A 16,898-nucleotide genomic window follows, 5' to 3' on the forward strand; every position below is an offset into this window, starting at 1 on the left:
GGTCTTTGTAACGTTCATGTAGTTGCAAGTCTGATAATTTTTATCCCTATAATGAAACACAATTTGGAAGGCGGTGATTATCGACTTGGAAAAAAAGTAATCTGCTCGAATGCGCCCATTGATTCAGCTTTGATCTAACTTTATTCAACTTTGAACGCCATTGGCCAGAGTAGACTGTAGAGCCAGAGATGAAAAGGCGAAGCGAAGGGTTACTCTTGCTAGAATCTGTCCAAAAATAAGACCAATGTGTTTCTATGGACTTATTTTGGACCTAAACTTGTAACTTGCCCTCCCACCTTTGGGACAAGCAGCATACCACCCTGCATCCCACTGCTGGCTTGCAACTGAAGCTAAGAAGGGTTTGTTCCTGGATGGGAGACCAGATGTTGCTGGTGTTGGAGGGCCAGTAGTAGGCACTCTTTCCTCTGGTCTAAAAAAAAGATCCCAAGGTCAGTGATTGACATTGCCCTGTGCAGGGTGATGCATTTCAGATGGGATGTTAAAACAGGTGTCCTGACTCTGTGGTCACTAAAGATTCCATGGAACTTATTGTAAGAGTAGGGGTGTTAACCCTGGTGTCCTGGCTAACCCCCCCAATCTGGCCCTCATACAATCATGGCCACCTATTTATCCCCAGCTTCCAATTGGCTCATTCCTCTCCCCTGTAACTATTCCCCGGGTTGTTGCTGTAAATGAGAATGTGTTCTCAGTCAATTTACCTGTTAAAATAAGGGTTAAATTAAAAATAATAAATAAACGACTTCCATTGTTATGGCGGAGATATAAGCATCTCTTCGTTTTCTACAGATCTCTGGTAGAGCAGAGACTATGGGGTTATTCGACAGTGCAGGTGACTGACTGATCTACAAACCTTACATCATAAATAACTAGTAGCCTACTGATGTATGTGTAGATCAGTCTGTCACAATTTACCAATGGCACATTAATGTTTAGATTCTCTCGAACATGGCCTGTGTTTAAAGTAGAACATGAACACATGTGCAGAAATGTCTGGATCTTTAGTCCGGAGAAAAAAATGTTCGAGAAAAAAGCTGCCGATCCGATTTTGGGCTTAATTTAAGATTAGGGTTAGTCATAAAGTTAGCAGTGTGGTTAAAGTTACGGTTATTTTTTTAATCAGATTTTAAGACAATACATTTTTTAAATTAGCGGGGTTCAGCCATAATTATGACTTTGTGGCTGTGTTAACTAGTGACGCCCCCGACGGTTTAAAAGGAAGACTGGGTGGTTTAAAACGATGATATTGACGTTCGCGTTGACCCATCTAAATCTACTGCGCGCGCAATCACAACCAATCACCTCCGTCGTAAGAGACGGATTATGTTGAACGGCATGAACTGTTTGATTGGCGTTTCAATCATCCGATTAAGATGAAGGAATGGAGAACTGGCCTATCAAGAGCTCCATAGGGCGGGATTTGATAGAGGGGGCTGGGTGCTAAGTATCATGGAGGATCAGTAGGAGAACTGAGGCCATACAAGAAAACCGAGCTGTGGGTCCAAACTCTGGAGTTGAACATTGTATTGCCATATTTTTATTTTTTTATTTTACGTTAACCTAGTGTTTTATATTTTACTAATAATGGAGATGAAAAAGAGGATCAGTTTAGAATTGAGGAATAGGACACCAGCGGAGGTAAGTTATCTTGCCATTATTTATCTTAAATTAGGAGGTGATAACTATGCGAGCCGATAACCCAGAGAAGAGCAGGATTTCTTAAGAGCCTCCGCTCTGCACATTGACAACAGAGGATGCGAGTCCGATTAGGTTTAAATTGTTTTGGATTCTGATTATTCGTCCGATCACAACATATGTTGGTTGCTGTACAAAAACGAACTGAAAGTATCCACAAAGCCATCTAGATCGCTTTGTGATTCTAATAGCATGTTATAGATCTGCAACACTGTCTTTGCCATCATCCGCCTTGTTTTGCGCCCGGCCAGAGATCCATTGGATGTTCAAGGTGGCGGAGCGGGCATAATTATGAAGAACACATTCCGCTCCGATTATGCTATTGTTGTGAGAATTATTAATTGTGAAAAGCCAATAACATCTTAATAGGGCTCAGCTGACGTCGTGTTGACTCCTGTAATATAGGAAGCTAATCCAAATAGAGAATTCACAACTGATATGGAAATGTAAAATAACTTTTGATAGCCCTCGGGAAGCGATTAATTGGTTTGTCTTGGAAGTTGCCTGATGTTATTCCATATGAATGTTGATGCAAATAACTATCAGTCGAATTTTAAAAACTCAAGCTTTCCATGCGTAACAGATCTTAGCAGGTTAACCAAATGTCAAAACAAGCTGGTTGGTTTCTCTGAGCGGACATTTTACTAATCGAATTGTTAAGACCAATTTATTTTACCGTAGCATTTTTAAAAGTTTACGGGATTTAAACATCAATACTCGAATGAACAGCGCCTGAAAGAATGTATAAGCAATAAAACCAGCATGCACGCAAGCTGACCGTTGTCGGAGCGAGACGCGCAGTCACTGTCTACGGTGGCGTCAGTGTAGCGGATTTTTTTTTGTACAGTACAGGCTGTTGAGCCCCGTTTCTGACGGGCGGGGAGTGGAAGTCATTTTGTTACATCTATACACGAGCACATTTTAACGGCGATAACCAGTTTAACTCGATTTAGATAAGCAAATTGATAAATTGTTTCATATTATACGGCTAACGTTACATGTAGGCCTAAATCAAAATGTAGAAAGTCTACTTCCAAGCGAATATACGATTCACTCAGCCGGCCATTTAAACAACCTACTTGTACTCTCATCGGAAAACAAATAGTCTATTTTGCCTCCATGATGTAGTGATTATGTAACGACAGGCTTTTCCTCGGGACATTAACGACGACGATGTCTCTGTAAAACGTATATGTATACATTCAAGTGTAGCAGCGTTTGCGGTCCTGTTCTGCATTTGATGAATTTAAGTAATATGGCAGATGGCGTGCGGGGCTCAGACCTCCCCCCAATTTAGTAGATTAGGCTACAGTAAATCCCCCAACCCTCAGAGACGGCGCTTGTTTGAGGATTGACAAACCAGGTCCCCAGTCATTCATGCCACTGACTCTAGCCTTCGACAAACCTATTTATTTCTCTTACCATTTCTGTAGTTGCATAACTGCTGTGCATTCAGCAGTGAAGTCCATTAATAGGATGTAGGCTACATCTCCACTGTTTCTCACTCAATGACGATATCAAGATGTGCACAGAACTGGTCCTTTACAATCGAGAGGCATTAGGTGAAGATTAAACCAGACTAAGGCTGTGACAACACCAGCCTCCTTTACCATCTCTTGTTTTGAGGAGCGTATTATTTTCAATTTTAAAAGGTACGATAATACAGTGCATTCGGAAAGTATTCAGACCCCTTGACTTTTTCCACATTGTGACTTTACAGCCTTATTCTAAAATTGATTAAATATTTTACCCTCATTAATCTACACACAATATCCCATACTGACAAAGCAAAACCATGTTTAGATTTTTTTTTGCAAATGTAAAAAATAAATAAATGGAAATATGACATTTACATAAGTATTCAGACACTTTACTCTGGACTTTGATGAAGCACCTTTGGAAGCGATTAGACTCTTCTTGGGTATGACGCTACAAGCTTGGCGCACCTGTATTTGGAGAGTTTTTCCCCATTCTTCTCTGCAGATCCTCTCAAGCTGTATCAGGTTGGGTGGGGAGCGTCACTGCACAGCTATTTTCAGGTCTGTCCAGAGATGTTCGTTAGGGTTCAAGTCCAGGCTCTGGCTGGGCAACTCAAGGACATTCAGAAACTTGAGACCCGAAGCCATTCCTGCGTTGTCTTGGCTGTGTACTTAGGGTTGTTGTCCTGTTGGAAGGTGAACCTTTGCCCCAGTCTGATAACTGATAAATGAACATTTGAGACGTGTAGTCCATTTGTCATTCCAATCTCCTTTGCATTAGCGTAGCCTCTTCTGTAGCCTGTCAACTATGTGTCTGTCTATCCCTGTTCTCTCCTCTCTGCACAGACCATACAAACGCTCCACACAGCGTGGCCGCGGCCACTCTAATCTGGTGGTCCCAGCGCGCACGACCCACGTGGAGTTCCAGGTCTCCGGTAGCCTCTGGAACTGCCGATCTGCGGCCAACAAGGCAGAGTTCATCTCAGCCTATGCCTCCCTCCAGTCCCTCGACTTCTTGGCACTGACGGAAACATGGATCACCACAGATAACACTGCTACTCCTACTGCTCTCTCTTCGTCCGCCCACGTGTTCTCGCACACCCCGAGAGCTTCTGGTCAGCGGGGTGGTGGCACCGGGATCCTCATCTCTCCCAAGTGGTCATTCTCTCTTTCTCCCCTTACCCATCTGTCTATCGCCTCCTTTGAATTCCATGCTGTCACAGTTACCAGCCCTTTCAAGCTTAACATCCTTATCATTTATCGCCCTCCAGGTTCCCTCGGAGAGTTCATCAATGAGCTTGATGCCTTGATAAGCTCCTTTCCTGAGGATGGCTCACCTCTCACAGTTCTGGGCGACTTTAACCTCCCCACGTCTACCTTTGACTCATTCCTCTCTGCCTCCTTCTTTCCACTCCTCTCCTCTTTTGACCTCACCCTCTCACCTTCCCCCTCTACTCACAAGGCAGGCAATACGCTCGACCTCATCTTTACTAGATGCTGTTCTTCCACTAACCTCACTGCAACTCCCCTCCAAGTCTCCGACCACTACCTTGTATCCTTTTCCCTCTTGCTCTCATCCAACACTTCCCACACTGCCCCTACTGGATGGTATCGCGCCGTCCCAATCTTCGCTCTCTCTCCCCCGCTACTCTCTCCCTCTTCCATCCTATCATCTCTTCCCTCTGCTCAAACCTTCTCCAACCTATCTCCTGATTCTGCCTCCTCAACCCTCCTCTCCTCCGTTTCTGCATCCCTTGATTCTCTATGTCCCCTATCCTCCAGGCCGGCTCGGTCCTCCCTCCTGCTCCGTGGCTCGACGACTCATTGCGAGCTCACAGAACAGGGCTCCGGGCAGCCGAGCGGAAATGGAGGAAAACTCGCCTCCCTGCGGACCTGGCATCCTTTCACTCCCTCCTCTCTACATTTTCCTCTTCTGTCTCTGCTGCTAAAGCCACTTTCTACCACTCTAAAGTCCAAGCATCTGCCTCTAACCCTAGGAAGCTCTTTGCCACCTTCTCCTCCCTCCTGAATCCTCCTCCCCCTCCCCCCCTCCTCCCTCTCTGCAGATGACTTCGTCAACCATTTTGAAAAGAAGGTCGACGACATCCGATCCTCGTTTGCTAAGTCAAATGACACCGCTGGTTCTGCTCACACTGCCCTACCCTGTGCTCTGACCTCTTTCTCCCCTCTCTCTCCAGATGAAATCTCGCGTCTTGTGACGGCCGGCCGCCCAACAACCTGCCCGCTTGACCCTATTCCCTCCTCTCTTCTCCAGACCATTTCCGGAGACCTTCTCCCTTACCTCACCTCGCTCATCAACTCATCCCTGACCGCTGGCTACGTCCCTTCTGTCTTCAAGAGAGCGAGAGTTGCACCCCTTCTGAAAAAAACCTACACTCGATCCCTCCGATGTCAACAACTACAGACCAGTATCCCTTCTTTCTTTTCTCTCCAAAACTCTTGAACGTGCCGTCCTTGGCCAGCTCTCCCGCTATCTCTCTCAGAATGACCTTCTTGATCCAAATCAGTCAGGTTTCAAGACTAGTCATTCAACTGAGACTGCTCTTCTCTGTATCACGGAGGGCCTCCGCACTGCTAAAGCTAACTCTCTCTCCTCCGCTCTCATCCTTCTAGACCTATCGGCTGCCTTCGATACTGTGAACCATCAGATCCTCCTCTCCACCCTCTCCGAGTTGGGCATCTCCGGCGCGGCCCATGCTTGGATTGCGTCCTACCTGACAGGTCGCTCCTACCAGGTGGCGTGGCGAGAATCTGTCTCCTCACCACGCGCTCTCACCACTGGCGTCCCCCAGGGCTCTGTTCTAGGCCCTCTCCTATTCTCGCTATACACCAAGTCACTTGGCTCTGTCATAACCTCACATGGTCTCTCCTATCATTGCTATGCAGACGACACACAATTAATCTTCTCCTTTCCCCCTTCTGATGACCAGGTGGCGAATCGCATCTCTGCATGTCTGGCAGACATATCAGTGTGGATGACGGATCACCACCTCAAGCTGAACCTCGGCAAGACGGAGCTGCTCTTCCTCCCGGGAAGGACTGCCCGTTCCATGATCTCGCCATCACGGTTGACAACTCCATTGTGTCCTCCTCCCAGAGCGCTAAGGACCTTGGCGTGATCCTGGACAACACCCTGTCGTTCTCAACTAACATCAAGGCGGTGGCCCGTTCTTGTAGGTTCATGCTCTACAACATCCGCAGAGTACGACCCTGCCTCACACAGGAAGCAGCGCAGGTCCTAATCCAGGCACTTGTCATCTCCCGTCTGGATTACTGCAACTCACTGTTGGCTGGGCTCCCTGCCTGTGCCATTAAACCCCTACAACTCATCCAGAACGCCGCAGCCCGTCTGGTGTTCAACCTTCCCAAGTTCTCTCACGTCACCCCGCTCCTCCGCTCTCTCCACTGGCTTCCAGTTGAAGCTCGCATCCGCTACAAGACCATGGTGCTTGCCTACGGAGCTGTGAGGGGAACGGCACCTCAGTACCTCCAGGCTCTGATCAGGCCCTACACCCAAACAAGGGCACTGCGTTCATCCACCTCTGGCCTGCTCGCCTCCCTACCACTGAGGAAGTACAGTTCCCGCGCAGCCCAGTCAAAACTGTTCGCTGCTCTGGCCCCCCAATGGTGGAACAAACTCCCTCACGACGCCAGGACAGCGGAGTCAATCACCACCTTCCGGAGACACCTGAAACCCCACCTCTTTCAGGAATACCTAGGATAGGATAAAGTAATCCTTCTCACCCCCCCCCCTTAAAAGATTTAGATGCACTATTGTAAAGTGGCTGTTCCACTGGATGTCTTAAGGTGAACGCACCAATTTGTAAGTCGCTCTGGATAAGAGCGTCTGCTAAATGACTTAAATGTAAATGTAAATAACCTGCTCCAGAGCACTCAGGACTTAATCAAGGATCGCTCTGTACTTTGCTCCGTTCATCTTTACCTTTACCCTGACTAATCTCCCAGGATCTCAGCGACCACTGCCTCATTGCCTGTATCCGCTACGGTGCCGCAGTCAAACGACCAACCCTCATCACTGTCAAACGCTCCCTAAAACACTTCTGTGAGCAGGCCTTTCTAATCGACCTGGCCCGGGTATCCTGGAAGGACATTGACCTCATCCCGTCAGTTGAGGATGCCTGGTCATTCTTTAAGAGTAACTTCCTCACCATATTAGATAAGCATGCTCCGTTCAAAAAATGCAGAACTAAGAACAGATACAGCCCTTGGTTCACTCCAGACCTGACTGCCCTCGACCAGCACAAAAACATCCTGTGGCGGACTGCAATAGCATCGAACAGTCCCCGCGATATGCAACTGTTCAGGGAAGTCAGGAACCAATACACGCAGTCAGTCAGGAAAGCTAAGGCCAGCTTCTTCAGGCAGAAGTTTGCATCCTGTAGCTCCAACTCCAAAAAGTTCTGGGACACTGTGAAGTCCATGGAGAACAAGAGCACCTCCTCCCAGCTGCCCACTGCACTGAGGCTAGGGAACACGGTCACCACCGACAAATCCATGATTATCGAAAACTTCAACAAGCATTTCTCAACGGCTGGCCATGCCTTCCGCCTGGCTACTCCTACCTCGGCCAACAGCTCCGGCCCCCCCGCAGCTCCTCGCCCAAGCCTCTCCAGGTTCTCCTTTACCCAAATCCAGATAGCAGATGTTCTGAAAGAGCTGCAAAACCTGGACCCGTATAAATCAGCTGGGCTTGACAATCTGGACCCTCTATTTCTGAAACTATCCGCCGCCATTGTCGCACCCCTATTACCAGCCTGTTCAACCTCTCTCTCATATCGTCTGAGATCCCCAAGGATTGGAAAGCTGCCGCAGTCATCCCCCTCTTCAAAGGGGGAGACACCCTGGACCCAAACTGTTAGAGACCTATATCCATTCTGCCCTGCCTATCTAAGGTCTTCGAAAGCCAAGTCAACAAACAGGTCACTGACCATCTCGAATCCCACCGTACCTTCTCCGCTATGCAATCTGGTTTCCGAGCCGGTCACGGGTGCACCTCAGCCACACTCAAGGTACTAAACGACATCATAACCGCCATCGATAAAAGACAGTACTGTGCAGCAGTCTTCATCGACCTTGCCAAGGCTTTCGACTCTGTCAATCACCATATTCTTATCGGCAGACTCAGTAGCCTCGGTTTTTCGGATGACTGCCTTGCCTGGTTCACCAATTACTTTGCAGACAGAGTTCAGTGTGTCAAATCGGAGGGCATGTTGTCCGGTCCTCTGGCAGTCTCTATAGGGGTGCCACAGGGTTCAATTCTCGGGCCGACTCTTTTCTCTGTGTATATCAATGATGTTGCTCTTGCTGCGGGCGATTCCCTGATCCACCTCTACGCAAACGACACCATTCTATACACTTTCGGCCCGTCATTGGACACTGTGCTATCTAACCTCCAATCGAGCTTCAATGCCATACAACACTCCTTTCGTGGCCTCCAACTGCTCTTAAACGCTAGTAAAACCAAATGCATGCTTTTCAACCGATCGCTGCCTGCACCCGCTTGCCCGACTAGCATCACCACACTGGATGGTTCCGACCTTGAATATGTGGACACCTATAAGTACCTAGGTGTCTGGCTAGACTGCAAACTCTCCTTCCAGACCCATATCAAACATCTCCAATCGAAAATCAAATCAAGAGTCGGCTTTCTATTCCGCAACAAAGCCTCCTTCACTCACGCTGCCAAGCTTACCCTAGTAAAACTGACTACCTACCGATCCTCGACTTCGGCGATGTCATCTACAAAATTGCTTCCAACACTCTTCTCAGCAAACTGGATGCAGTTTATCACAGTGCCATCCGTTTTGTCACTAAAGCACCTTATACTACCCACCACTGCGACTTGTATGCTCTAGTCGGCTGGCCCTCGCTACATATTCGTCGCCAGACCCACTGGCTCCAGGTCATCTACAAGTCCATGCTAGGTAAAGCTCCGCCTTATCTCAGCTCACTGGTCACGATGGCAACACCCATCCGTAGCACGTGCTCCAGCAGGTGTATCTCATTGAGCATCCCTAAAGCCAACACCTCATTCGGCCGCCTTTCGTTCCAGTACTCTGCTGCCTGTGACTGGAACGAATTGCAAAAATCGCTGAAGTTGGAGACTTTTATCTCCCTCACCAACTTCAAACATCAGCTATCTGAGCAGCTAACCGATCGCTGCAGCTGTACATAATCTATTGGTAAATAGTCCACCCATTTTCCCCTACCTCATCCCCACAGTTTTTATTTATTTACTTTTCTGCTCTTTTGCACACAAATATCTCTACCTGTACATGATCATCTGATCATTTATCACTCCAGTGTTAATCTGCAATATTGTAATTATTCGCCTACCTCCTCATGCCTTTTGCACACATTGTATATAGACTCCCTTTTTTTCTCTGTGTTATTGACTTGTTAATTGTTTACTCCATGTGTAACTCTGTGTTGTCTGTTCACACTGCTATGCTTTATCTTGGCCAGGTCGCAGTTGCAAATGAGAACCTGTTCTCAACTAGCCTACCTGGTTAAATAAAGGTGAAATAAAAAAAATAAAAAAAAAAGTCCCTGCCACTAAAAAACATCCCCATAGCATGATGATGCCACCACCACCACCACCACGCTTCACCGTAAGGATGTTGCCAGGTCTCCTCCATTCAGGCCAAAGAGTTCAATCTTTGTTTCATCAGACCAGAGAATCTTGATTTCTCATGGTCTGAGAGTCCTTTTGGTGCCTGTTGGCAAACTCCAAGCAGGCTGTCGTGCCTTTTACTGAGGAGTGGCTTCCGTCTGGCCACTCTACCATAATGGCCTAATTGGTGGAGTGCTGCAGAGATGGTTGTCCTACTTGCAGGTTCTCCCTCCTCCACAGAGGAACTCTGGATCTCTGTCAGAGTGACCATCGGGTTCTGGGTCACCTCCCTGACCAAGGCCCTTCTCCTCCGATTGTGCAGTTTGGCCAGGCGGCCAGCTCTAGGAAGAGTCTTGGTGGTTCCAAACTTCTTCCATTTAAGAATGATGGAGGCCATTGTGTTCTTGGAGACCTTCAATGCTGCAGACATTTTTGGTACCCTTCCCAGATCTGTACCTCGACACAATCCTGTCTCAGCTCTACAGACAATTCCCTCGACCTCATGGCTTGTTTTTTGCTCTGACATGCACTGTCAACTGTAGGACCTTATATAGACAGGTGTGTGCCTTTCCAAATCATGTCCATTCAATTGAATTTTCCACAGGTGGACTCCAATCAAGTTGTAGAAACATCTCAAGGATGATCAATGGAAACCTGAATGCATAGTGCCAACTGTAAAGTTTGGTGGAGGAATAATAGTCGTGGGCTGTTTTTCATGAGTCGGGCTAGGCCCCTTAGTTCTAGTGAAGGGAAATCTTATTGCTACAGCATACAATGACATTTTAGACAATTCTGTGCTTCCAACTTTGTGGCAGTTTGGGGAAGGCCCTTTCCAGTTTCAGCAGGACAATACTCCCGTGCACAAAGCGAGGTCCATACAGAAATGGTTTGTCGAGATCAGTGTGAAAGAACTTGACTGGCCTGCACAGAGCCCTGACCTCAAACCTATTGAACACCTCTGGGATGAATTGGAATGCCGACTGCTAGCCAGGCCAAATTGCCCAACATCAGTGCCCAACTTCACTAATGCTCTTGTGGCTGAAGTCCCTGCAGCAATGTTCCAACATCTAGTGGAAAACCTTCCCAGAAGAGTGGAGGCTGTTATATTAATGCCCATGATTTTGGAATGAATGTTCAACGAGCAGGTGTCCACAGACACTACATGACCAAAAGTATGTATTGACCATTGAGGCTTTGAAGCCACCTGTCGGCCATATTGGCACTCCCCAATCCTCCATAGGAATGAATGTAATTCTACAGTATTTCAATTAAATGTTTAAAGGACAAAGTTACATGATATTTAAGTATTTTTGTCATTATAGTGGGGACAGTAACATTAGTACAAAAAAAATACATTAAGGAAAATGTTTCATATTTTGTTCAGTGAATTATAGCGCAAATTAATATAAAGTATGCATGAACATGTCTGTAATAGAATGTCAAAGAATGTAGACATTAAATGTTTCTATAGCTTCCAAAAAAAAATGGAGTGCGAAGATGACTGTGCAGTGGCGTCAATACAGTGCCCCCTGTCAGTCATCCAGGGGTTATACACATCATTAGTTAGCACATTTATATTTTTACCTCTTGAAGCCTTGTAGCTAGTCAGCTACTCCAGCCGTGGCGTTTTTCCAGACAGGGCTTCAGTCTTGTCCACACAAGGCATTCAAGCAGAACATTTTTGAAAAGGCATGTGTTCACAGGAAACAGCTGACTTTAGGTCAAGGGTCAGCTTTTCCAATCAACATGCAATAAGATTACAAAATAGTGAATTAACAAATGTTTGCCTTTGTCAACAAAAATGCAAACTAGCTAAGCATTTTAATTTGGTTTAATGAATTTGATTTAAAATTTAAGGATGACATCTCTTGAGATGCACCATCTCATTTTCAAGAGTGTCCAATGTATGGTGATGACTATTCCTACAGGTGACAGAGCTGGTGGTGGATAACTGCCGCACCAGTGATGGTGAAGTAGAGGGCCTGACAGATGACTTCAAGGAGCTGGAATTCCTCAGCATGGTCAACGTTGGACTCACCTCCCTGGCAAAGCTACCGTCGCTGCCCAAACTGCGCAAGGTGAGTAGGGAAGCCAGATCTTTTTGAGCAATCAATTCTCACTGACAATAATTTAGTTAGCGGAATTATAAGCCACTCTGGCTTCACTCCCAATTACCAATATTTGACATGCAGGATTGCATATTTTTCCCTAAATGATTAATCAAGAAATGTATTATATTCTTTCCTCACAGTTGGAGCTGAGTGACAACAATATCTCAGGTCATTTGGAGACACTTTCAGAGAAATCCCCCAACCTGACGTATCTAAACCTGAGTGGCAACAAGATAAAGGAGCTGAGCAACGTTGAGGCCCTGGTGAGTAGAGTCGTTAATGCTACAGTTGTAGCATTCTGCGGTCCCAGGCAGAAGCAGTTTTTTGGGACTCAGTCATGGTCTTATATCAAATTGTATTTGTCACATGCTTCATAAACAACCTGTGTAGACTAACAGTGAAGTGCTTTCTCAACAATGCAGAAAAAGCACAGAAAAATGATAACATTAGGAATAAATACACAATGAATAACGATAACTTACTGTTGAGACTTAGTATATAGTAGAATACACAAGGTGCAAGTAAAACATTTGGTTGTGCATCAGCAATTTGTCTTATGTCAGTCACTGACAGTCCCTCAATTAGCCATGTCAGCTAACACTTTTTAGACTGTTAAGTTAGTCTAGCCAGCCATCTAAACCTGCAATAATCATGGCCCAGACCTCCAGGGGCCCCCATTGATTTTGAGCAGGAAAAGGGGCTGAGCTGGATCCAAGGAAAGAAACAATAAGCATCCAAAACACCCCTAAGCTAGACTAGCCTATTTCAACAACAGCTAACTAACTAACCAAAAATACAGTGGGTGGTCCTCCCAGTTCTAACTAGTGTTAACAAAGTTTACCTACGGGGTAGTGTATGCCCATGGGCGACTTGTCTTGTTTCCCCCTTTTCCCACCAGCAAACAAACACCATAACCAAAAACAATACTCACAGGTGAGGACAAAGTGATATGGAGGTGCTCAAACAAAAGAGAGCTCAATACATAAAGAGCAATAGAGAGACATAGTAGGAGATGGTGAACCAGAGCGATCTACAGACATGGCATTTACAGAGAGATTGAGCTCTAGAGCAAACAACTGACAGGTTTTTTAAACCAAGGGAAAGGAACTGTGATTGGGTAGGAAACAGGAGGAGGTGTGTCTTCTGATTGATGATTGATTGGGGAGTGATGATTTTCACCTGTGAGGGGAGAAGGAGAGAAAAGAACACAGGATACACACACACACACACACACACACACACACACACACACCCACGGGATACCTGTATCCGTAACACCACCCCATGGCAAAATTTGTAGACTTACATGAAATTTGTTATAAAATTGCTACATGTTCTCTCCACCTCATGGCAAAATGTGTATAACTGCAGAAAAAATGCTTTAAAATGACTAAATGTTCTTTACATTCCATGGAAAAAATGTGTAGAATAGCAGGAAATGTACTTTAAAACCGAAACTTTTCTTGTCAAGGGGGGGAGGCATGTTTTGCCTACGAGGTAGGTGGGTGGGGTGGGGGGGCAACCAAATCTCGTTTAGGGCCCCAAAAGGCTAGTTTGTCCTGAGGCTGCTGGTTTTATATTATCTGGGAAAACTACTGTTAGCTTCGGGTATTATATTATAGCACAAACTAATCATCCCATTCACAAGGAGACTAGTACTTGGAGATAATTAATTAATAAGGATTGTCTGATAGGGTGTGCTCTCACCCCTTCTCTCTAAAACCACAGCAAAATCTGAAGAACCTGAAGAGCCTGGACCTGTTTAACTGTGAGATCACCACACTGGAGGAGTACCGTGAGAGCATCTTTGAGCTGCTGCCTCAGGTCACCTACCTGGACGGCTTCGACCAGGAGGACAACGAGGCCCCTGACTCAGAGGCAGACGCCGACGGTGAGTATGTCTACCACAACACAACAACGTGGTGTCAGTGATATTTAAGCGGAACTTTCTTGAACGAAATGCTTCTTCATCATAGATGATGAGGGGGAGGACGGAGCCGGACCAACAGGGGACTATGACGATGAAGATGACGACGAGGAGGAGGAAGAGGAGGTCTCGGAAGGAAGAGAGGTTGGGCTCTCTTACCTAATGAAGGAAAAGATCCAGGTGAGACAACTGGAATATTTGTCATGTTTTTTTCAGAACATCTTCGTTTTATTTCCGAAGACTCGAGTCTATGCTTAATTAAAGAATGTGAACTCCTCCCACTCCTAAGGATGAAGAGGATGATGATGACTACGCAGAGGAGGAGGATGGAAAAGGTGAGGACAAGAATTGTTATTGACCGGTCACTAGTAATCAAACCCAAGTACATGGACTCTAGCCTGGAAAGGGTCAGATATGTTTGTCTGACACAGATCTATTGATGTAGTCAACATACACCATGTATACCAAACATTTGGAACACCTTCCTTATGTTCAGTTGCACGGCACTCCCCCATTTTGTGCTCAGAACAGCCTCAATTAGTTGGGACATGGACTCTACAAGGTGTCGATGCGTTCCACAGGGATGCTTCCTACAGTTGTCAAGTTGGCTGGATGTCCTTTGGGTGGTGGTACAATGATTAAGAAACTACACAAGACAAACAAAACGATCACAGATAACACAAAACAATACAGCAGCAGATTGTTACATTTCCACACAGGTTATTCCCCTAACAGGTTATTCCCCTAACAGGTTATTCCCCTAACAGCACAAGATCTTGCATTACCCGAAACTGTTACAAGCAATAAAAAAAATAAAATCCTCCAATAAATGTTTAAAATGGGCGACAGGGGGGCAAGAGACTCAAGTTTAAGTTTAGTCTGCAGACTTTTCCATAGGCAAGGAGCATAACAGGAAAAGGAAGCCATACCCAACTCTGTGGAAATTGCATGGGCCTCAAGCCTAGCTATATAAATTGCCAGCAAGAATACTTCGCTACTATCTTATGTACGCATTAGATCTGAGGTATTGGGGAGCCTTTGAAAGTGTACTTTGATGCAAGAGAACTACATTAACATGAAACCAAACTGGATTCCTTACACCATGCCCAAACCACATGCCAAATTGATTTTGCCCCCCCCACACCAAACGCAATACGCAGGTTGAAATAGCAAAACAACATCTGAATCAATTATATTAATTTGGGGACAGGTCGAAAAGCATTAGACATTTTTGGCAATTTAGCTAGCTTGCTAATATGTCCTATTTAGCTAGATAGCTTGCTGTTGCTAGCTAATTTGTCCTGGGATATAAACATTGAGTTGTTATTTTACCTTAAATGCACAAGGTCCTCTACTCTGACAATTAATCCACAGATAAAAGGTAAACCGAATCGTTTCTAGTCATCTCGCTTCCTTCCAGGCTTCTTTTTCTTCTTTGGACTTTATATGGTGATTGGCAACAAACTTTCATATTAAGGTGCAGTACCACAACTGACCTCAGTTCATCTTTCAATCACCCACATAGGTATATGTTCCTAAAACCCAATGAGAAGATGGAACTTGGGTATATGCTTCTAAAAACCATTGAGGAGATGGGAGAGGCAGGACTTGCAGCGTGTTCTGCGTCACAAATAGAATCAACTTCTATTTAAGCGCCTGGCAACGCAGACGCTCGCGAGCAGTGTGGGTGCAATTATTGAATAAAATGTATGTGTACATTTTATTTTGCGACGCTCACACACACACGACACGACCGTTAAGGTCAGCACGTTGGCCTCTCTTGCAATGTTTCGCTAATGGTAATTCAGTCTACAGGGTGGACTTTGTTACGTGACTGAACAGATGTATACTGGTGGTACTGTGTTTGTTTTCCCTCAGGTGTTTTTGAGATGGGTATGTGGGTGCGGAACATACAGTGGGTTGTGCATCAACTCCCACACAGCCTGCGGATATGATATCATCGAATTCTGAATGAAGGGAAATGCCAATTGGATTTGATTGCCATTGTTAATTTTGACTTAGTCCTGATTAGAAATGATTGTCTTTTTAATTTTATCAGACAAATTCTGACATTTTGATTGGCTTTTGTTCTGTGCAGAGAAGGCAGGAGTCAAAGTTGAGAAGAGGAAGAGGGATGCTGAGGATGAAGGGGAGGATGATGATGATGACGATGACGACGATGATGACTAGGCTTGTCTTTCCCCAGCGAACCTCTGGATCCAGATCCAAGCTGTAGAACAATAACCACAAAAAAGTGTGATCTTGCAGATTGTTTCTCTTTGTATACCATAGATATCACTATAGAGGCTGTTTTTTTTCTTCGTTTTTATATATATGAGATACAATATGAAAATGAGATTTTATCGACAATTAATTTGTTAATCATTCCATGTTAAACGACCACCCCAAATCTCTTCAATGTGTAAGGGCTCTAAAATAAATGGATGAGGGGGGGGCTGGTTTTATCTCGAATGGCTTGCCAATGATATGATCAGTTGCAACTAGAGGTGTGTTATGGACTAATTTAAGAACGGCTGTCGCAATAATGACCAGCACAACAGAAGTGGCCCACACTGTCCCTCGTTGACGTCAGTGTTCAACAAACATCCAATGGCGTTCCAAGACCCATGACAGGCCATGCAGCCCAGAGTCCAGTCCAGTTCAGCCCATAGAGATAGATAGAGGACTCCTCTTTGTATCTGTGCTATTATAGTGTCTGTGACAGCATGAGCAGCACCATTAAGGCAATCTCCATTTTGAAGTAGTCAATTTTCTTCTTTACGATTGTCTGATTCTGCCTGATGACCCAGTTGGACATTACTCCAACAGGGTCATCAGGAGGGATCAGCCAATGAAGTTGGAAGTTCCACGCAGTTGACTAAATTAAAATGTTGGAAGCCCTCAATGGCGCTGCCCATGCTAATATGACCTTTTGGCCACTAGAGGCCTCTTATCGTTCTCTATGGTCCAGCCAACTCTCATCTACCTCTCTGGGCCACGGTGAGGAAAGAATG

General features: G+C 45.5%; 1 protein-coding gene across 1 annotated transcript; it reads left to right on the top strand.

Moving 5' to 3' along the window:
- The first annotated feature begins 1,460 nt into the window (after positions 1–1,460).
- LOC115131557 (acidic leucine-rich nuclear phosphoprotein 32 family member E-like) lies at positions 1,461–16,356 on the top strand. The gene is made up of 7 exons (XM_029663359.2): positions 1,461–1,656; positions 11,775–11,924; positions 12,098–12,220; positions 13,686–13,848; positions 13,934–14,064; positions 14,174–14,219; positions 15,983–16,356. The coding sequence occupies exons 1-7, from the start codon at positions 1,603–1,605 to the stop codon at positions 16,072–16,074; spliced, it is 759 nt and encodes a 252-aa protein (XP_029519219.1). The 5' UTR covers positions 1,461–1,602; the 3' UTR covers positions 16,075–16,356.
- Positions 16,357–16,898: the final 542 nt, after the last annotated feature.

Source organism: Oncorhynchus nerka, linkage group LG7 (genome assembly GCF_034236695.1).
Source record: "Oncorhynchus nerka isolate Pitt River linkage group LG7, Oner_Uvic_2.0, whole genome shotgun sequence".
NCBI classification, from domain to species: domain Eukaryota; kingdom Metazoa; phylum Chordata; class Actinopteri; order Salmoniformes; family Salmonidae; genus Oncorhynchus; species Oncorhynchus nerka.